At 40.2% G+C, this 22753-nt stretch overlaps 1 protein-coding gene across 13 annotated transcripts in view; it reads left to right on the top strand.

Moving 5' to 3' along the window:
- Positions 1 to 22753, top strand: part of MAGI1 (membrane associated guanylate kinase, WW and PDZ domain containing 1) — a 613456-nt gene that overhangs the window by 467480 nt on the left and 123223 nt on the right. For all 13 annotated transcript variants that reach the window (XM_054595357.1, XM_054595351.1, XM_054595350.1 and 10 more), the window contains exon 3: positions 13491 to 13610. In XM_054595357.1, the coding sequence (XP_054451332.1) occupies positions 13491 to 13610 (120 nt within the window). The remainder of the gene's footprint in view (positions 1 to 13490; positions 13611 to 22753) is intronic.

Raw genomic sequence — 22753 nt, 5'->3', positions numbered from 1 at the left:
AGAACACCTCAGGATACCCTCCTCAGAAGTTGATTTTTGATAAGCGTGTCTCTAGTGTTGGAGGATTTTTATCTTTTTTTTTGAATGCTGAATATTTGAAATGAATCAAATGATAGCTTGAGGATTTTCAGTTTCCTGTTTTTAATGAGTGCAGTGGTTTCCATGAGTTTATGTGTGTCAAAGTTTCCTCCCTCGCATAAAAGAGGAAGGATGATTAACAGTCAAGTTCAGGTTATTACTTAACTTTCCTGTTGAATGGATTCTGGCCTAATTTACCTCGTTATTCTGGTTAAGAAGCAGTGAGACAATTTGTGAAAGCTTGGGTTTTGGATCGAGGGAGTCATGGAGAAGGATATTCTTCCCCATGCTCAACTCTCTCAGCACCCCTTTCCTTTCTTTGATGAACACAGGTGATGATTTATTCACCCTCAGATAAAGAGCTGTGAAGGTTCAGCTGTCCTCCCACCCCCACCAGTTTGTTCCCCGATTCTAATATGTACTTTGAGTACAGTAGCTTTTGTGGCTATGTGCAGTTAAATTCTGGGTTCAAATCCTAGCTCTGCCACTTGCCCAGCTGGGTAATTTTGGGTAAGTCACCTCATCTCTCTATGTGTGTTTTCTCATCTGGGAAGTTGGGGTAGTAGTGAGTGGTACCCACCTTATAGACTTGTTACAGTTAAGTGAGGTAGCACATATAAAATATAAATGTTGGGCCAAAGTACAGATTTTTAATATGAACAAAATTTTACGTGTCTTAAATTTACAAAAGTTTTTGCAACTTTGCACAGGAGTCCATTTGTTATCTTGTAGTTATTCTGTGAAATAGTCAAAGGCAATGGTTACCCTTCTTGTTTCACAAATAAGAACATGTGAGTACATAAAAACAGGAACTGTCCAAGGTTAGTGACATCATTTATTTAGTAGCAGAGCTGACACTAGAACTTGATTCTTCTTATTCTAGTTCTTTTCTTTTCAGTTGCTGCCTTTGTTTATTTTGTGGAGCTGTTTGTTTGCCAAAGGCTTTCATAGGAAAAATATACACTCGTTTTGTATCATAATGTGATTCATTGAGCGGTCTTTGGGTGGATATCTAAGGAGAAAGGTAACATGCTCAAACATCTAATAATGAAGGACAACTGGCCTCCAAGAAAAGGACGTATGGGCAGTTTGAATCGTTCCTATTGAATTGCCTTCAGCTGAGTAGTTCACTGGATCTGGCACTCAGAATTTCTCCTTTCTCTTCATCCTAAATCACAGTTGTAGAGAAAAACTGGAGACCAGATCAGTTGTTTGCCATCCCTGACATCTGGGGCACTTTTCTAAATTATCAGCGTAATGGAATAAATGCCAAGTCCTTACTTATTTCAAGTATTGTAGGTATGATTGGTTAATGAGGTTTCTGTGCCTCCATCATACAGTGTTCATATGTGTAAGACGGAACCTGAAAGGGTCTTCTGTTCCCAAGCATGTGAGTTGTAGCTGGCATGAAATAATTCTCTTTACACGCCCACTCTTGAACAGCTTGGCAATATTCCACTCAAGACCTGCATAATTACTGAGTGTTTTATGTGAGTGTCCAGGACAGAAAGATAAGGGTACTGTTTCTGACCTTTTTTAGGATTGGAGGTTTGGAGAGGGAGAATGACCAGTTAGTCACAATGGTGTTTCTCAAAAGGATCAATTTGTGTTGCCTGTGTATTAATCAGGATTCTTCAGAGAAACAGGACCAGTAGCCAGTAGGGGGTGTGTGTGTGTGTATAGATGCGCGCACGTGTGTGTGTGTGTGTGTGTGTGTGTGTGTGTGTGTGTGTGTAGAGATACTAATTGATTATAGGAATTGGCTCATATAGTTATGAAGGCGTAAAGTCCTACAATCTGCCCCTGACCTACTGGAGAACCAGGAGAACTAGTGTAATGTAGTCTGAGTCCAACGTCTGAGAACCAGCAGAGCTGATGCAGTAAGTCCTGGCCTGATTCCAAAAGCCCTGGAACCAGGAGCCCTGTAGTCTGACGGCAGGAGAAGGTAGATTAGTGTATCAGCTCAAGCAGAAAGAGCAAATTTGCCCTTCCTCTGCTGTCTTGTTCTATTTAGGCCACCAATAGATTGGTTGATGCCCATTCTTATCGGTGAGGGTGAATTCCTTTTCTCTGTTGACTTCATGCTAATGTCTTCAGGAAACACTGCCACAGACACACCCAGAAATATTTTTTTACCAGCCATCTGGGCATCTTTTAACCCAGTCAGGTTGACACATGAAATTAACCTTCATACCCTGTGCGGAGTTCTTGGGAGTGAAGAAGCGAGAGGCCATAAGTCACGATCACCATGTGGAACATTAAAGAACACATTGACAGCTTCCAAACTTTGGTTCTAGCGCCCCTAGGATCAGGGTACCCTTCTTTGTTTCTTTTTATTTTAATCAGTCATGTTCTTTTTTAGTTGCTTTTCCATTTATAATGAGACATCAATTCTGATTGGACACAGGCCCAATAGATCTGAGCTCTTTGAAGATAGGGACCTCCTTACCTTCTCCGCTTTGTTCTGCTGGAACCACAGTAGAGCATGCACGCGCGCGTGTGTGAGATCCTCAGTGACACTAATGACAGTTTGAGGTACATTCATTCCTGTGATCATTCTGAGTAACACAGCTGTCACATCCAAGATTAACAGTATTATGGGTTTTCAGCCCCGTCCTTTGCCCCACCATCCCTGCACACACCGAGTTTGAGCCACAGAATATTCCCAGTCCTTTCTGTGGCTCCCTCCACCTTGTCCAACACTCTCCTGTTGTCACATTGGAATTTTTTATGCTTTTTAACATCCTCTTCTCACCTGGGTCTTCTTACATGTAGGTCCCTTTGATGGGAGCACAGAGAGTCTTCTTGAATTTCTCCTTAATATTACTTACGTTCGTTGTTGTGATTACTTGCTTTTATCCTCCCCACAGAAACTTTAAGCTTTCTCGGAGAAGGGTCTGCACTGTCTTGTTCACCCCCATCATCTTTATACGGTATGCAGCACATACTTTTCCTTTTTTTTTTTTTTTTTTTTTTTTTTTTTTTTACTCTAAAGGCTTTTTACTCTTGCCAAGCCTCAGGACTATGAGTTACTGAGCAATTCTCTTGCACCTAGTAAGTGCTTAATCAATAGTAGCTATTAATAATTTTACTGTTCTCTGTTCTTTAATGAGGAAATAGTTTCAATAGTCATGTTAGGGTCAAGTCTTGTGCTTCCCATCATTAGCTCTTTTCTCCCTCTTCTCAAATGCTTTCCAGTTGTTCCTCTTATGCCTCAAAGTTATGGACAGTCAGTTCAGGTCCCCCTTTCCAAGGGATGTGGGTGTGAAAGGACACAAGAAAGAAGCCAGGTGAACGTGTATTAAACACAGGCATATTCTCTTAGGAGAAAAGGTCTGTTGGTCTTCTTTCCTCAGTTCCCTGAAGATACTTCATGTTAACTAGCAGTATTAATGACACAAAAGTTTCAGTAAAAGTGAGTGCTTTTATTTTAAAAATTCAGGAAGATCACATGTAGCGCACATATGAGTGGCTGCACATGTGAGTGCCTGTGCCACGTTGGAGGCACAGAGAAAAGTCGCTAGTGTTTTGAGTCCCTAACATGCATAAGGCTGTGGTCAATATTTGTAGCTATCCTTTCCATATATCTGAGGAATAAAGAGATTTATATCCTTACTGCGATTGATCAAGCTCCTTGATAAAAAGGTACCTATTCATGGAGAATAGTTTGCACTGGTACATGCTGTGAGCTTTATAATTCTGTGAGGATGAAAAGAGGACAATATCATCTGTGAATTGGAGCCAAGGAGTCAGGACTTCCCTTCAGGGGAAAAACATAAAGATCGCGTAGCTGCAGAGTGTATGCTCTCTTCATTTTTCTTTCGAAACAGGATTGAAATAGTACACAGGCAGAAAACTAGCCAGAATACAGAAGGTTGCATTAACTGAAAGCCAGGATCCAAAGAATGATTCAGGTTAAGCTTTGATGATATTTTGCATGAATACAAAATAATACATAATGTAGCTACGTCATAAGCATAAAGATTTTTCTCCGTGAGCATACCTCCAAGAATGGTGTTGAAATTCACATCCCAGTTTTTCAGCCAGCCAAGTCTAAGTCAGCTGAGTATCAACTACTCCTGCTATTTGTTTCAGATGCTTAACTACTTACTGGACACTGATGGGGTCTGCATCAGGGGAGCCTGGTTGGATGCTTGCACAGAACCCTGAGGTGTAGATATTTTATTATTTCCATTAGAATTTTTATCTTAAATTCTTACTTATTTTTTATTATTTCCATCTTCACCTGTAGGTGAGGGAACTGAGACCGAGAAAATTTAGCAACCTGAATTCTTGTAGGGGTGTCCAACCTTTTAGTGTCTCTGCGCCACACTGGAAAAAGAAGAGTTGTCTTGGGCCACGCATTAAATACATCGTGACACATAATCACAAACAAATCTCATAGTGTTTTAAGTAAATTTACGATTTCATCTTGGGCCATGTCCACAGCGATCCTGGGCTGCACATGGCCCGTGGGCCGCAGGTTGGACACTCCTGTGAGAGTAAAGTGGACGAGCTGGACTTGGAAACTAGGTTTTTCCACCTTCACAGCAGAAGCCCCCACTCTATGCTGATGCTTTCCCAACTGTCAGAGATGTAGCTCTGGAGATTCTTAAATCGATTTTAGTATGATGTGAGATCATTTTAGGCAGTGTTTGAGATACTGCCTGAACATTCAATCCAGTAGTGAGAAGCTGATTTTTCTTATTATTTTTAAAATCCTTATAAGTATGTTAAGGTCAAAGTCTCTGTTTGGTACTAATAGGTGTCTAACACCTTTCTAATGTGTGCTGGTTTCCCTTTGTAATAAGAGAATGCAGATCTCAGGCTTAGCGCCTTGGGCTCTGGAAAGAATGGAATAGCTTTATTTTATTATCATATTTATTTGGAGTTACTATTTGTGGCAGGGTAAAACTGATTCTTCATTTGAGGCAATGCAAAATGATTTCTTTTAAAAGAATTACAAGCACTAAAGTTCACCCTTTGATGTCCAGTTTTGTAGGCTTTTAGAAAGGTATAGCCCTTCAGCCTCGATGGCAGTCAGGATCAGCACGGCTCTGCCTCCCCTGGTTCCCCGAACTGTCCCTTTGTAAGCACCTCCAGCCCCACCGCTGGCCGCCATGGTTAACCCCCCTCGGAGTCTCCCCTTTCATAGATTATCATTTAAATGGAATCACACTGTATGTGGCCTTTTGAGTCTGGCTTTTCCTTTCCTTAGCACGTGTATTTGAGGGTCACTGTGTTGTGCTGCAAGTGTGTTGTTTGTGGAGTGGTGCTCACTGTAGGGATGCACCATTCACCAACCAGAGGACATGTGGGTGGTTTTTTCAATTTTGTGCAATTATGCAGAAAGCCTCTATAAACATTTGTATACAGGTTTTTGTGTGAACTTAAGTTTTCATTTTTCTAGAGTAAATACCCAGGAGTGTGATCATTGGGCCATGTGGTAAGTTTATTTTGACTTTTAGCAAACTGCTAAAATCTTTTCTTGGTGGCTATACGATTTTGAATATGGGAGTTCCATTTACCCACTGTTTTTACCAGTGTTTGGTGTTGTACGACTTGTTAAAAATCATACTAATAGGTGTATAGCAATTAATGACTTCCTTTTTACATGAATGAATATATATATCCAGTTTGTTTTGAAGAGAAGATATTGAGTAAATACCATTGCTGGTCCTGAGATACGGCCCAGCTGTTTGCATAGGTAGCTGAGTGAACATCATGTTCAACTGTGCTCCAGCTCCATCAGCTGGAGGATGAGCAGCGTGAAGGTGTCCCAGGTATCTAACTGGTTTCAAGCAGTGCAAGCACTTGTTTTATTATAGGAAATTATGCTCTTTTCTTAACATGGAATTGAGGTAACTATAATTTCTGAAGTCTTATTGTTCAGTTCTGATAAGCAGGACCCAGATGAAGGTAACATCAAGTGATATTGAGTATTAGCAGCTTAATTAACCCTCACAGAGTAATGCTTCCTCTGTTAGCCGTCTGGCCTTGACACAGTTTTGTTAGGTGCTTGCCAGGAACCTGATGGTGTCAGGAACATGGAACCAAAGGAATAGTGTGACAGCACCTCAGCTCTAGGATATTTTTGTTACCTCAATTGGATATTTCAAGAGAATTTTCCAGTTGAATAAGAAGAGAGAGCAAATGAGCTCCGAATATGGTTTCCTTTCTGTAGCCATGGTTTGTGGAGTTGGATAAGGAAGGTCACTTTCTGATTTCCTTTGCAAGGGCCACTCAAGCCAGGTACATTAAAAGTTTATGAACCGTAAAATGTGCTTAAGAAGCAAGCAGCCACTCAAGCTTTTAAGGAGCAGACTTGTGGGGGGTATTGCTAATTCATACTGAGGCATTCAGTAGGGCAGAGCTCAAATTAATTAAGTTATGATCTGGGGGTGGAAAGGGTTGATAGTACTTATCATTCTGGTGAAAATCTTGTAGGTATTTTAAAACTTAAAGAGGACTCTGCTTAAGTCAGTTTGATGTTTAAAACACAAAGTGAGGCAGAAAAGTAGTACCACTTCATCTCCGCTTTATTTGTAGTAGTTCCAGCTAATGGCTATAGGCAGGTATTGTTGACATTGATGCTGTCTGTCTGGGAGCTGGGAAGCCTTGGCACATGTGTATGTTTGACTCAGCTAGAACCTATACTTTTGTGGAGACTTCTCAATGAACTAAGTTATTATTGAAGATATTTGAATAGGATGCCCAAGAATCAGGTCTGTCAAGATTCCTTAAACAATTACTTTATTCAATTCATAAAATGCTAAAACAATTACATACACATGATACAATCCAGAGTGAGAGGTATCTAAATAAAGTAGTCATTTCCTTTCTTCCCATTTCAGAACCCACACTCCTAAGGTTACCATTATTAAAGTTTTAGTATTTTTCTACCCTTTTAACTATTTATTAACCAATAAAATGTGCAGAGTCCATAGGACTTCCTTTTTTATTTTTCAATAAAATGCAGTGACATTTTTGCATTTTATTCTATAAATTGTATTATCACTCCACATCGTAGACATTCCATTTGGTAACTGCATGTAGATCTAACTATATTTTACAAAGTGAACAAAATTTTAAGGATGAAAATACCATATTTCATTCAATCATTCTTGTATTCACGGGCACTTAGATTTTTTTGTTTTGGAGGCTGCTTTTGGTTTGTTGTTGTTTTCTACAAACCGTGCTGTCACAAATATCTACGGAGGTTTTCTTTCTAAGAGAATATAGCCAATAGGAACCAAATAGAATTTTGGGTATAAAACAGAGTTAGACCAGATCATTTTTCAAAGCACATAAGAGTTTTTTTAAAAAGAAAGCATTCCTGTGTGAGTGTCTGCTGTTTAAGTATGATCCTTGCTATTATTTTGAAAGCAGAAGTGCTTTGTGGACCATGAGCCAGGTACAGTGCAGTGCAGGCAACTCAAATACCTTTATGGTTTAGAGATGGCACTGTCCAATCCAGTTGCCCCCCAGCCACCTGCTGCTTTTTAAACTTCTTAAAATTGAATTCCTCAGTCACAATAGCATTTATCCATAGCCACATGTGACTATGTTAGGCAGCACAGATATGGTCCATTCCTGTAACAGCAGAAAGTTCCATTCTGGGATGGTTTGAAAGGAGGGATGCTAAAGTCAGAATTTCTACTTTCAAATCATCTTACTGCCCAACTTTACTTGTTATGTGACTTTAGGCAGGTTACTTCTCTAATTCTCAGCTTCCTCATCAATAACATGAGTATAATAGCAGTCCTTCTGCCTTTCTTGTGAAGATTATGTACAATAGTCTAAAGTGCTTAACACCTTGCCTAAGAGATACATAAGGAACCGTCCAATAAATGGAAGTTACTATTCTTTTCTTAGTATTTGATAATCTTCTGTTTTCTTCTTGAAAGTGAGAGGTGCACACTGTGTTTATTTATTTATTTAAAGCTAATAACAACAAGATCTCATTGGGCCAGTTTCTAGCTAGATGAGCAGAAGGCAGTGTTGTAGGCTGTAGATAACCCCAGTTTGTCAGCCTGGTGATTTTTTTAATATGCTGTCCCTGAAAAACATGATAGAATTTGTTTTACATCTCTTCTGCCAGGAAGTAACCCTTCTGGCTTTGTTAGAAGCATGGTTTGTAATAATTGTCCCCACCCCAGATGGCTCCTGAAAACCCTTTGAAATGCCATCTGCCAGGCGTGTGTCCAGCAGGCAGCCTGTCATTCTGCTAGAAGAAAAGAGGAGGCAGAGTCCCCTTCCTCCCTCACATCACCAAATGGAGCCTGGTCAGGTTGGCCCAGACCCAGGACACGCGGCTCGGAGGATAACTGGGAGTAACCCTCCTGCAGGCCTGCACAGCGGGGAGGTTTTGTCCGGTAATAAACCCTGAAGGTTTTGTGAGTAGAGACTTCCCTGCCCACTGCCCACTCCCTTCCCCTGCAGCTCAAAGACCATCTAAGTATATTCATTTACATGGGAAAATGGTATCTGCTAGTTTCATTTTTCTTGTAAAATGTAGCATTTTTGAAGTTTGCCCTTATTTTCAATCCTTTTAGGAAATTAAGACTCGGGGGGGTGATTGTTGTCTTTAAAGTAAATCTGACAAATTGGTTCTGAAAACATGGTTGAAAGAGGGAGGAAAAACAACAATATTGTCTGGTTTGGTAAGACTTAAAAAACCCAAATCTTTTGTTTGGTTTTGTTCGTGCTCATTATTTGGTGGAGTGGAGTGAGCGGATAGGTTAAGTTAATGGCAACATACAGAACATATTTAGGACAGATCCTTTCACAGCAAGTTTCAAAGAGATTCTGCTCTGGCACTGCACTGGAATTTCCCAATGTGATGTTTTCCAAGTAGCTAGCTGAGCAGTTTTTCCACTTGGTTCCAAGACATCACACTCTCATTTTTGCTGACTGCTGCCGCTGAGTCTCCGTTGAGGATCTCCCTTCTTTGCTCAGCTTCTACATATCACAGAGTTTTAGTGTTCAGCCCAAACTTTTTGGCTTCCTTGTTTCTACACTCTCCCTAGATTGGCTCTTTTTGTCTCTTGCCTTGAAGTACTACTGCTTTGCTGATCACTCCCAAGTTTATGTCCGAACCTTCAGTCTCATCTCCAGATTTATATAATCAACTGCCTATAGCTCTGTATATCTAAGTATCTAATAAGCATCTCAAAATAAAAAATTTTATCTGTCCAAGAGTTCACTTAATTCCTTTTCCCTAAAAATCATTTCTCCCATTTTCTTGATCTCTATAAATGGCAGTACCCATTTGCCCAGACCAAAATTTAGATGTTAGTCTTTATTCTTTCATTTTTCTTACATACTATATCCACTCCATCAGCAAGTTTTGTCTTTTTTTTTTATTGTTCAAATACATTTGTCTCCATTTTCCTGTCACCCCTGTCCCACCCAACCCCACCTCCCACCCTCAATCCTTCCCCACTTTGGCTTTGTCCATGGGTCCCTTATACATGTTCCTTGACTGCACCCTTCTCCTTCCTTTCCCTGTTACTGCCCTCCCTCCTTCCCTCACGCCACTATCGGTTTCTTTTTTCTTTCAATGTTGCTGGTTATATTTTCCTTGCTTGTCTGTTCTGTTGGTTAACTTCCACTTATGGGTGAGACCATATGGTATTTGTCTTTCTCCCTCTAGCTCATTTCACTTAGCATAATGCTCTCCAGTTCTATCCATGCTGTCCCAAAGGGTAGTAGGTTTTTCCTTCTTTCTGCTGTGTATTATTCCATTGTGTAAATGTACCATATTTTTTTGATCCATTCATCTACTGATGGGCACTTAGGTTGCTTCCAGTACTTGGCTATTGTAAATTGTGCTGCTATGAACATTGGGGTGCATAGGTTCTTTTGAATTGGTGTTTTGGGATTCTTAGGGTATAATCCCAGCATTGGAATTGCTGGGTCAAAAGGCAGCTCCATTTTTGCTTTTTGAGGAAATTCCACACTGTTTCCCACAGTGGCTGCACCAGTCTGCATTCCCACTAAGAGGGTACTAGGGTTCCCTTTTCTCCACAGTCCTTCCAGTACCTGTTGTTGGTTGATCTGTTAAAAATGATGGCCATTCTGGCTGTTATGAAGTGGTATCTCATTGTGGTTTCACTTTGCATTTATCTGATGGCTAGTGATGCTGAGCATCCTTTCATATGTCTCTGGGCCCTGTGTATGTCCTTTTTGGAGAAGTGTCTGTTCAAGTCCTTTGCCCATTTTTTAATTGGATTGTTTGTCTTCCTGGAGTGGAGTTTTGTGAGTTCTTTGTATATTTTGGAGATCAAACCCCTGTCTGAGGTATCATTGGCAAATATATTTTCCCGTATGGTTGGTTCCCTTTTGTTTTGGTGATGTTTTCTTTAGCCATGCAGAAGCTTCTCATTTTGATGAAGTCACGTTTGCTTATTCTTTCCTTTATGTTCCTTGCTCTAGGGGACATATCAGTAAGTCCTGTCTTAAAAATATTGACCTAGCATGACCTAATGAGTTGATATACTTTTAATATATCTATGCTGTGGGCTACGTTACAGCTGTTTAAAATACTCAATAATTTGTGAGAGAAAGCTGACTGCTTTGTACCACATTCATTCTACTGTTTTTGTCCTTGCCCTGATTTCTCTCACCTGGACACTGTAACAGCTCCTAACTGTTTTTCTTGCTTCTGTTTTTGGCCACGTGCCCCTGCTACTCTGCCCATAGACTGTTCTCTGTAAAGCCAGGCAATCTTTTAAAACTGAATCATGGTATCACCTTGCTCAAAACCCTCCAGAGCAAGGGTGTCCAACCTGCGCCCTACGGGCCTCATGCCACCCTGGATTGCTTTGAATGAGTCCAACACAAAATCGTGAATTTATTTAAAACATTATGAGGCTTTTTTTGTTATTATGTGTCACAGTGTATTTAATGTGTGGCCCAAGACAACTCTTCTTCCAGTGTGGCCCAGAGATGCCGAAAGTTTGGACACCCCTGCTAGTGCCTTTCCCATCACCCTTGGAAAAAAATAAGTGTTTTCTGTGGCCCACACAAACTGGACACTGGCTTTCCTTTCTAACCTCTTTCCCATTGCCGGGCTGCCATTTCTCTGGGCTTTAACCCCTTCCTGGGATGGTCTTCCCATCACCTTTGTAGGGCTTTCAATTTTGATGGTACCTCTAGCCAGGCTTTTTCCCAATTGCCTTTCTAAAGTTTCTTCTCTACTCTCCACCTTCCTTCCTTCTTCCAAGACACTTTCAAGCCCTTTAACCTATGTTTCTCTGAAATACTTTCTAATACTTTAACCTATATTTCCTACAAAATAATTATTTCCACCTGAAATTAAATGCTGTATCTATTTCCATTCATATATATATATACACACACACATATATATATATGTATATTCTATTTTGCATAGTAAAATATAAATTCCATTAGGGAAGGAGCTTTGTCTTGTTTCATGAGTGTTTCTCAGTGCCAAAATTAGTGCCTAGCATCTACTGGGACCTCAGTAAATATTTATTAACTAAATGAAAAATAAAGATCTATGTAATGATAAATATATACATCATTTGAACTCGAAGATTCTATTAACTTGTTTTATTCTAACAATAACAAACGATGGTATTGTTTATAAACTATAGTATCTGTTAATGTTTATTGAGCTAAGTCCTCTAAAAGGATTATCCATGCAATACACACAACAAACCCGTGGTGAGGTCCCATTATGATCCCTCTTCTGCAGGTGAGGGAACTGAGAAATACCAGAAGCCAAGGAACTTGCCCAAGACCTTAAGTTGAGGAGCCAGACCATGAACCCATTGCTCACACTCCAGACCCCTGCTAATCTATACCACATGATGATCTTTATGGTTCTGGAGTTCCTACTTTGTGCCTGACACTGGAGATTGAAAACGTGTGAACTACCTCGAGGGACTTGTTTGTCATTGCGTGCCAGGGGAACCAGAAATGGGCACAAACTAGGAAACCGTACAAGAGTAGACTTCCAACTATTGCACAAGCAGACTGCGTTACCAGACAGCCCTAGCATGCTAGGTGTGTTAAGCAAACATTTGTAATATAACCATTCTATGGAAACTTTGCCACTATTTTAAAAACTCATATTTTAGATATTAGAAAAATTGGGCTTATTTAAAAATGTACTTATCTTGAATAAAAATATGCACAGTGTGTTGGTTGTTTGTTTTTTTTTTTTGACTTAAGAAAATTCTGGATATCCACTGTAAGTGTTTAGATATGATCAGTCACATAGGTAAGTGATCAGAGGCTGCACTGTGCTAGGAACATTGAAGTCGCTAGGCATGTCCCGTCGGTTATTCAGTTGCTTTAAAATTCTTGGGAATCGGGGAAGATCCCTGCTTACTGCATAGGAAAATGTTGACCTTAAAGCAGCATAGGTGACGGTGCCTTTCAAAATGAACTATGTCAATTATATCCTCTAACTTGAACAGGGGAGCAGAAATCATGTATTTTGCTGTTCTCTGGGTTTTTTTTTTTATTGTTTGGTCTTTCATAATATTTCACATAGGTTCCTAGTATGCTCTACATGGTTGCATCTTGGTTTATTTTCCTCTCTTGGTTTATGTATAAACCACACAACTCCACATTACTTCCACACTTTCAGTTGAGATTGAACTAAAATGATGGGTCTACAGCCTAGCCATCTGAGCTGGGTCACTTACATTCTCTAAAAGCTCTATATTTTTTATTTCATAAGAGGGATTGTTCTATTTATTAGTCATTGCAAGAATAACCAGCTTAATTCAGGGGGAGAATTGTGTAGCAAAATGCAGTGTCCTTTCTCTCTAGTCAAAACTATGGGTGGCCTCTTTTTACCCAACATATTAATTACATGGAGAGCAGCAGCATTATTTAGTCCCCGGGAGATACCAACCACAGATCTTGAGCAATCACATTTCCCTAGTGATGTGTTTATGCAATGGGTGTCATTTTCGTCAAAAGGCTTACTACATTGGAACTTGCTGGATGCACTGAGGAACACAAGAATCTCAAGGACTGTAATAAAAATATAAACCCCTTAGGCTTTGAGCTTAAGGTGGATAACTTTTTAGTATTTACTAGAGTCCTCAAAGCTGCTGCTACTAAGTGTTTTATGAAATCCAGTTCACCTTCTTCACTCAGCACATTTTTGAAAGGATAAAACTCTCCTTGGGTTACCGCACTGTTTGGTTTTCTCCTGCTCCTGGTTGAGAGTCCCAGGCACTGGTGGGTAGAGGTGAGGGTGTCATCCTGTTAGAAGTTGTCTTCACTAGGTCCCTGACTGGGCAGATCAGTCTCAGAGCCTTCGGTGCCCCAGCTTACTGAACAGGTTATTTTAATTACGACTGGATGTGGAGCTTCCTGTTTTAGGTGACTGATGGTTTCTCATGTCTTTGTCTTGTCTGCTTTAGGCACAACCCGATCTCGGAGAGAAGGAGAAGTGCCTGGCGTGGACTACAACTTTCTGACTGTGAAGGAGTTCCTGGACCTCGAGCAGAGTGGGACTCTTCTGGAAGTTGGCACCTATGAAGGTGAGCCTATATGTGTGACAGTGACAAGGACACCTCTCTCCTGGCACTTCAGCAGATACAGGGCTATCTAGGCAGAAGTGTTTTGTGGACTGAGATCTAAACAACTAATGGATATTGCAGTTCACCTTAATGTGAATAATCAAATATATGGAATAAAGCTTTGTTTAGCTCTTTAGAAGTAGTCTTGTTTTTTTCTGTGAGTTTCTAGTTTAATTTATTTTAAATATATGTGTTTTGTTTTTTAATATGAGCTTCTATGATGTTATAAGGAAGATGAACAAGAATCATAATCAGCCACAAAATGTGACCTTATTGGTAGTGTTGTTTTAACATTGAAGGAATGAAATATCATTTTTACCACTAATTGACTTAATGGATTTTTCAAGTAGATAATACATTTGCATGGTTCATAAAGCAAAATATTTCAAAATTACTCAGTAACTAACCTCTTTCTTATACCTGTTTTCCACCTGCCTAATTTCTGGTTCTTTTTTCTCCCAATATTAGAACCAGTGTTATTACTTTCTGATTCCTGTTCTAAAATTTCTTTATGTAAATACAGGTGTGTGTGTGTGTGTGTGTGTGCGCGCGCGCGCGCATACACGTGTATGTTTTATGTGTGTGTGTTCATATTTATTTCCTGTTTTACCTAACAGGTAATATATAATACATACATGCTGTTTGGTACCTTGCTGTTTTATTCAATAGTATGTCTTTCAGGTCTTTCCAATTCAGTAATAGAGCACTTCTTATTTTCTTTTTAGGTTGCTGTATAATCTTTTTTTATGGGCATATCATAACTTATTTTGTTAGTTCCTGTCGGATAAATATTTTTAATATTCCAAAACACTATTGCATAACATGAACATGAATCACTTCACACAAGTGGAAATATATCTATATGATGAGATAGCACAAATGATATTGCAAGGTCAAAGCTAAATGTAGGGAAAAAAATAAACTTAGATTTTATGAAAACAGTATTATAGCTTGATTACTCTTTTGGATGTTGTTATTTGAGACAGGAGGGCGTAATACGATACTATTACCTAGGTCAAATTATTAACTTTGTCAAATTATTATCGTTTCTCTTTATGAACGCTGAACATTTGGATTTATTAGGTGGTTACAGGGCATTTTCAAGGTTGGATTTTAAAACAGAGGGTAAATACAAAGTTGACTACTATTTTACCACAAGGGTCATAGCCTTGATGTGAGAACAGCCCCTCTTCCTGGCAGTGGCTAACAGTTAAGTAATGATGATGAATCTTAGTTGTGCTGATTTCCAATTTGTGAATATATATTGGACATTGTTCAGATGTTAATCAAATTTCTGATTGTGAAATCAGGAATATTTACTTTGAACATTGCTAATTATCAGTTGTCTTAGCTACTGTTGGTTGAGGGTCTGGGAGAGGGTCTCAGAATGTTCAAAGCAAGATGGCTCATTAAGGACTAGGAGTGAGGGGAGGGGAGGGAGGAATACCAGGAACATCTTCAACATGTTGTCTTATAGATGCAAATCTAGTTAAAAATCCAAGTGGCTCAGGATGGAACAAATGTGAATCCTCTTTGATTAGCAGAAAATGAATAGTCCTTTTCTGAAGTCAGTTATTGTGTCCACTTGGGGAGCCTGAGTCTCCTAATATAAAAAACATCCATTTGCATTGTGGGAGAGGACTAAGAGTGGTTGTGCAAAGCCAAAGAGTATGGATCTGAAAAGGAAAAGGATGTGACTTGGACAACATTTAGTCTGGGGAAGAAAGGAAAATGAACTCATTTGAGCTGTGTATTTTGCAGGTGACGTAGAGGTGTAATCATTTTCTTTTCCCATTTAATTGTACTACTCTGACAGAGATAGTTATTATCACCAGTTTTTACATGGGGATGCTGAGGCCAAATAGCACTTAGGAATTTTCTCAAGGTTGTACTTTTTCAAGGTTGTACAGCTAGTCCTAGAATATTAGAGCCAGGAACCAAACCCAGCTCAGTTTGACTTTAACATTCCACAGTCGTTCTGAAAATGTCAAAAAAGGAATATCCTAGGTGCATCTAAAAAGTTCAAAAAACAACCCATTGATAGCTTAACCTAATTTCCTAGTATGTAGCCATACAGAGATGTTTTCCAAAAAATGTCTGATCATCTCATATGAAACAGGCTTTCAATGAATGTTACTTAGCTATTTTGGAGTTGAAATTTTCTTATGCCCAAGATTAATCCATTCCATTTTAAGGCATTTGAATGCACTGTATTTTAGTCTTTGACCTTTTAGCTGTATAATTTACCTACCATATGAGATGGCTCATAATTTTTTGAGACCAGCTGGTCTATGATGCTGACTCTTATAAGCTTAAAGCAAAGTGAGATTTTTATTCAATGCCAGGTGCTGTGACAAGAATGGCCTGGCTAGACTTTCGACAGAATCCTCTGGCTCTGTGTCTCCTGGACCACCCCACTCTGTGGTGGCTGCTGTCTGCTGGACTCTAAAGGTGTACTGACTGGCTCTGCTTAGGTTTGAGCCTTGACCCCTCTGCTGTTGAGCTGTGTGCCTCTGGCAAGTCTCTTAATGCTCCACATCTCCATTTCTGTTTAGAAAAAAGAGGATAATAATCATGCCTCCTTATAGGTAGGATGAAACAAGACAATAATTGGAAAGGTCTGAGCCCAGTGTCTGATACGTGCAAGCTTTCAGTCAGCATTAGCTCTTATACTACCAGTTAAGACACACGACTGGTCCTAAATTGCCACCTGAGGGGATTTCCTCCCCCTTCTCTTGGTGAGTAAGCCAACAGAGTTGCCAGGAAAATAGCTTTATTTACTTCCCAGGTACTCTCCATCTTTTTTTCCCTGCTCAGTTTTTTTTTCTCTCTCTCTCAACTTGTCCTGGCTCCAGAGAGGAAAACTATACCGCAACAACACAAAATACTCTAAAGTAAGACACTTTAAACATTTTTAAGTAAGAGTAATAAATGTACATGATAGATTACTTCCTATGGTAAGGAACTTAAAAATATTTAAGTCCAAGTTGCCTCTCCTCCTCCCTGTAGGTAACCCCTGTTACGGGATCTAGTGCAAAGATTCAGATACTTACACATAAACGACATACACGTGTGTATTCTTATTTATTTCACTCTATTCTTTCCCTTCACACGTATATATCTTGGAGATCTTTCCACGTTAGCCCATACCATTCCACTTCATACTTTATAAATGCTGCACAATATCCCAGTGTATGAATATATGTAATTTATTTAACCAGTTGCCCTGTAGTAGCCGGACACTTAGGTGTTTTTGTAAACAGTGCTACAGTGAGCATTCCTGTAAAATATTTCACTGCACTTTTGAATATGTCTATAGGTTAAGTTTCTGACAGTGTAACTTTAAAGCAAGCCTTTTATGCAAGTACAGTTTGTTTCAACAAGTATATATTGAGCATTTACTTTTGGTCGTTTTCTTGAGCCACACAATATAGTTTCCTGTGCAGAAGACTAAAGCAGGTCTGCCCTTGAAGGTGCTTAGGCTTTTTACTTATTTATTTTTGCCAGCACTTGTCCAGTGTATGCTGTGTGCTGGGTGCTGTTCAAAGGGCGTTACATTCACTAACTGACTCAATGGCCCAACAATCCTATGAGGTAGTTATAATTTGTCCCCATTTTACAGAAGAAAAATATGAGGCCCAGAGGTGCCAGTTTTTTTTTATTTTTTTTTAATTTTTCAATTACAATTGACATACTTATCACTTTGAATATTGCATACCAATCCCTACTGGCCTGCAAAGTTTCTGTTGAGAAGTCGGCTGGAAGTCTTATGGGTGCTCCTTTGTAGGTACCTACCTGCTTTTCTCCTGCTGTTTTTAAAATTCTGTCTGTCTTTAACTTTGGCATTTTAATTATAATGTGTCTTGCTGTGGGCCTCTTTAGGTTCATCTTATTTAGGACTCTCTATACTTCCTGAGCTTATTTGTCTATTTCTTTCACCAGATTGGGAGAGTTTTCTATTATTATTTCTTCAAATAGGAATATTTCAATTCCTTGCTCTCTCTCTTCTCCTTCTGGTACCCCAATGTTGAGAATGTTGGTATGCTTGATACTGTCCCAGAGCCCCTTAAACTATTCTCATGTTTTTCATTGTTTTGTTTGTTTGTTGCTGTCTTGATTGGGTGTTTTCTGCTCACTTACCTTCCAAATAACTGATTTAGTCCTCTACTACATGTACATAATCTGTTGTATTATTCATTTCTGAATAGTTCTTTTCCATCTCCATTTTTATGTTTCCTATCTTTTTATTCAAGGTCTTGTTAAGTCCCTCTTCTTTTCCCCTAAGTTTATTGAGAATCCTTATAACCAGTGTTTTGAACTCTGCATCGGGTAGATTACTTGTCTCCATTTTGTTTAGTTCTTTTTTTTTGGAGTTTTGTTCTGTTCTTTCATTTGGGACATGCTTCTTTGTCTCCTCATTTAAGCTGCCTTTCTTTGTTTGTTTCTATATATTAGATATATTTGTTACATCTTCCAACCTTGGTAGAGTGACCTGTGGGGCCTAGTAACACTGTCTCTCTGGTCTCCTGAGGCTGGTGATCCAGGAGTGTCACTTGTGTGGGTTGTATGTGACCTCCTGTTGTAGTGGAGCCATGATTGCTGTTGGGCATGTCAGTGGGAGGGATTGTCTCTCAACCTGAATGGTTGTGAGGACTGGCCATGAGTACAGTGGAGCTGTTGTTCAGGATTTGCTTTAGCGAGGCTCTACTGCCTGCTGAGTCTGCCCTTTGGGTGTGTGGTTTGTGGAGGTGGTTGAGTGGTGCTCTGGTGTTGTCTGAAGCTGGCCAATGAGTGTGCTGTTTTGGGGGCCTCTTGGGATAGACTCTGGTGCAGGCAAGTTCAGTCACTGCCTGTGTCCTGCTGGGGGTTACTTGGTATGAGCTACAGGTGATCTGCAAATGGTTGTCACTTGTGCTAGGCTTGGAGGTCCCTAGTAGAGGCTAAGCTTCAAACTGAGGCCAGCTGCCACTAGTGCCAGGCTTGGGGCCGCTTAGCAAGAGATACGGGTCATGCCAAGGTCAGATGCTGCTTGTTTGTGGTTTGTGGACCTTTGATAGGTTTTGGGAAAGTCTGTGACATGAGCCAAAACAGGCCATTTGTATGAAAAAGCCACTGGAAGTGGCATGAGTGGGCTGACAACTTGGGTGGGGCTTAGTGACAGGGAATCACCCCAGCAGGGTGAACTATATTAGGTAGGTTCATGGAGACTCATAATTTTGGTGCCTGCCTATCTGCTATGTAGGGGGAGGGTTCTAAAAAGGAACAATGGCCTCTGCCAGCACTTCTGTCTGGGAGAAAGCTGCCCCTCCAGCCCTCACCCTGAAGCCTGACAATTCCATTTCTCCCCATAAATGTCATGCATCTTTCTAGCTGCTGCCCCAGTGCTAAAGCTCAGAGCAAGTGAATCCACCAATGAGTAAGTCTGTGTGCAGGCTTTTGAAGAGGAATGCATGGGACTCCAGGACCCTCTGTTTGAGGTACAATCTCCTCTGGATTTCATAGCCAAAAGTTATGGGGAATTCTGTTTCAGGCACTGGTACCCTGGGGACCTCTGCAGCCATGCTGTCCCTCCTGATTTTTACCACCACATCTGGGGTCTGGGACCAGCCCATTCTGCATTTCTGCCCCTCCTCCCAGTCTTACCATGACTTCTTATACATATCTTTAGTTATAGGACTTCTGTTCAGCCAGACTTCAGGTGGTTCTCAGTGATGGTTGTTTTGTAGTTTAGTTGAAATTTGGAACTGGATGTGGGAGGAGGTGAACAGCATGTTTGTCTAGTCCGCCATTTGGACCAGGATTCTCAGTTACCTTTTTTAAGTTCACATGGTGAGCCTCAGGTAAGGCTGGAATGCAAATCAAGGCAGTGACTCCAGGGTCCACACTCTTCAGCCCCTTCATCTCATGAGGCAATTAAGTTTAAACAATTTCAGGACAAGTGATGATTGTTCTGAGAAGGGAACGACAGGATGCTCCAGAAGCAGGCAGAAAGAACATCACGTCTAATCCCAAATCAGAGTAGGGCCCTCTAGGAAGTGAAGCTTGTCAGAGGATTTCATGAGTTTAAGTGACAGGCTTATTACTGTGTTGCAGTTCAAAGTCAGCACCGGCCATGATGCCCAAACCCCGAGAAAGCAAGATGATGAATGAAGACAAGTTTAGAGTGATGTGCCCTCAAGTCCTCAGGAAGGAAGGACAAGGCACCGGCCCTCTTTTTTTTTTTTTTTTTTTTTTAAGTAATCAATGCTATCCAATAAAACTTTCTTAAGTGATAAAATACTCAGTATTCTGAGATGTCCAGCATGGCAACCTCTAGTCATGTGTGGCTATTGGGACTGAGAAACTTAATTTTAGATTTGATTTAACAAATTTCACATGTACCTGGTGGCTGCCATATTTTATAGTACAATTCTAGAATAAAAGCTTCTACAAGGACATGTAAGGACTTCAAAAAGATTTTTTCCTTCTCACCCAGCTGACTTCAGAGAGCTAAGTACATCTTTAAGTGTTAAAGTTAAGCTCCTTTTGAAACAGTGTAATTTTAAATTCTCCCTAAGATAATGTCAGTACAGAGGAGTGATGATCTTCCTTTGTGAATACATTCAGTGGCATGAGATATTAAAGACAAGTAGAGTGAACCAATAAAACTTCAAGGCCTGATCACATTTTTTAAGCTTAATATGTGTTTGGGGTTTGGAATTGAAGGGTTTTAAGATTTTAAAGCTAGAAATGTGGTTGAGTTTATTCTTCAGATTATAGAACTAAGATCCAGAGAGACTGGTCAAGACACTGAAGGGAGTTGGGGCACAAATCCTGGCCAAATGCTTGTCATCCAGGTTATTAATGTCACAAGCAGGACAGGAATGCCAACATTTCCAATGTCTGCTGCCTGGATATTGGCATTTGATTTGTAGATTCTGTTATGAGTTGTTGATTCATTGACGATGAAATGCTTTGCAAAACCAGATATGATCATTGTCCTTCTGGGTCTTAAAGTCTAGTGCATGAGATACATTATTTACATAATCACAGAAATATACTATTGTAAATATTAGGAACTGTAAAGGAGATTGTGGGATGGGGAGATCTGATATCTATATAGTTGGGAGAAGTTTCCCTTGCAGAGGCAATAATTGAGGTGAGCTCTGATGGTTGAGCTGGAGTCGAGTTGCTAGAGTTAGCAAAAAATAAATAAAAAATAAAAAATAAAACACCTATCTGGCAACCCTAGTTGGAGTTAGTTTTGGACCACTTTGGTGGTGGTGGTGGTGGTGGTGGTAATGAGTCAATTAATAGAAAGGTATTTATGTGATTAAAAAGCTGAACTGGGTAAAGTATCGGTTATCATAATAAGGAGGGAAAAAAGTAGGTGACGATAACCCTCCTACGATGTCTAGGATGACCCCCAGTTTCTTTCTTACATAACTGGATAGATGCTGCTACCATTTGCTGAAATATGAAACACTTAGAGAAGGCCAGATGTGGTGGGGGGCGGGGCAGGGGACTCCTTGATGAAACTGTCCAACCCCACTGGCTCTAATGCCAACAGTTATGCAGACCCCGAGAGAGTGGAGGCCCTTCCTGGTTAGGTAAGGAACCCAACTATTACCCCTCACTAGGCAAAACACTCAGAATTGGTTTCCACTTTGCAATTGGAACCAACTTCTCTTTCTGTCACTAGTCAGAATGAACATCAAGGCAAGTCAAAAAGAGGACAAAAGTAAACATATCTTTCCTCTTTGTTCCAGCTTCCTAATTGTGGCACTCATGTATTTGATATGCTGCTCGAAATCAGTTACACTCTCTCCCTTTTGCCTTGTTTTAAGTTTTTTTCCTCTTGACATTTTCTCTCAGCAAGACAGGTTGCTGCCTCAGCCAGCCTGTGGGACTTCTCTAGGAGGGGAAAGGTTACAAGGGATGGGCTTTCCAGTGGGGGAGGTTCCAGACCTGCCAGTTTTACAAATGCCTCTGGGTAGAAGAGGCTGATTATACACTCTGAGCATTGCAGAGATTTTCCCTGGGCTTAGAAGTATAGTGCCAGTGTGACATTTCAAATTGAAGTTACGAGTTGCATATTTCTGCATGCTAATTAGAAGGGGGATGTCAGCATTCAATAATGTTATTGTTTTGCTTCCTAGAAGGTCTGCATAAAAGCAGCTGCATGGGCATACTTTTGGGGGACTCAAAGATAAAGAAGGGGTGAAGAGAGTTCTTGTATGTCATTGAGGAAAGTGAGACCGGCTGGAGTCCTGCTCTTGGCAGGCCTTGGAAGCCTCTGTTACAATAAGCTCTGTTGGCAAACTCCACCATAGAATGGTCTCTGTTGATAATGAAAGTAACCAGAGGGAATCTGTGTTGCTGTTTGGCTGTTCCTCTACGTAAGAAGATGAGGAGGCCTGGGGCCAGGGAAGTTTCACTTACTTCCCTATACAGAGACCCTGTTGAGAGCACAGATGTTGAAGACAGACAAATCTGTGGTCATCATTTACACATTGGGTGAATTTCAGTTTCTTTCTATGAAAATGGAAATACTAATGACATTTGTCTGTAGAGTTGTTAGTGAAGATTAGAGTAGGTGAATATAAGGCTAGTGGCATTTGGTAGGTACACAGTAAATGTAACTTTGGTTAACATTCTTTGAATATGTGTTTCAATAACAACACACTCCTCTACAGTGTAAAGTTTTTATCTGCCTCCAACATCTGGTACAATTTAAGACTGCTGGGGCTTATTACATGCTAACCTTGTCCTAAGCACATTGCTGAGTACTTTACATCTAACTCCACTAGATGGGTGCTATTCCTGTCTTTATACCATGGGAACTGAGGCTGGAAAGAGGGAGGTCCCTTACCTGCTCAGGGTAACAAAACTCTTAACTTGCATTGCCTTATATGGTCTTATATTTAAAGTCAAATGACTCTGGCAAGAACAAACATGTACTTATAGGATGTTGGCATGTCATCCTTCTGTGCATTTGGATCATAGCTCTGTAGGGCAGAGCAGGTAGGAAAAGAAGAGTGAAAAGAAAGTGATGAGGATTTTATGAATGATGCCATCAAGTGCTGAGTGAGCATGGGGTGAGGGGAAGTCACATGGATCTGAGG

The sequence above is a fragment of the Pteronotus mesoamericanus genome, unplaced genomic scaffold, assembly GCF_021234165.1.
Source record: "Pteronotus mesoamericanus isolate MK-2021 breed Mesoamerican mustached bat unplaced genomic scaffold, CSHL_Meso_final scaffold_54, whole genome shotgun sequence".
Lineage (NCBI taxonomy): Eukaryota > Metazoa > Chordata > Mammalia > Chiroptera > Mormoopidae > Pteronotus > Pteronotus mesoamericanus.
The sequence above is the reverse complement of the archived record's forward strand: the minus strand, read 5'-3'. Positions and strand labels throughout refer to the sequence as shown.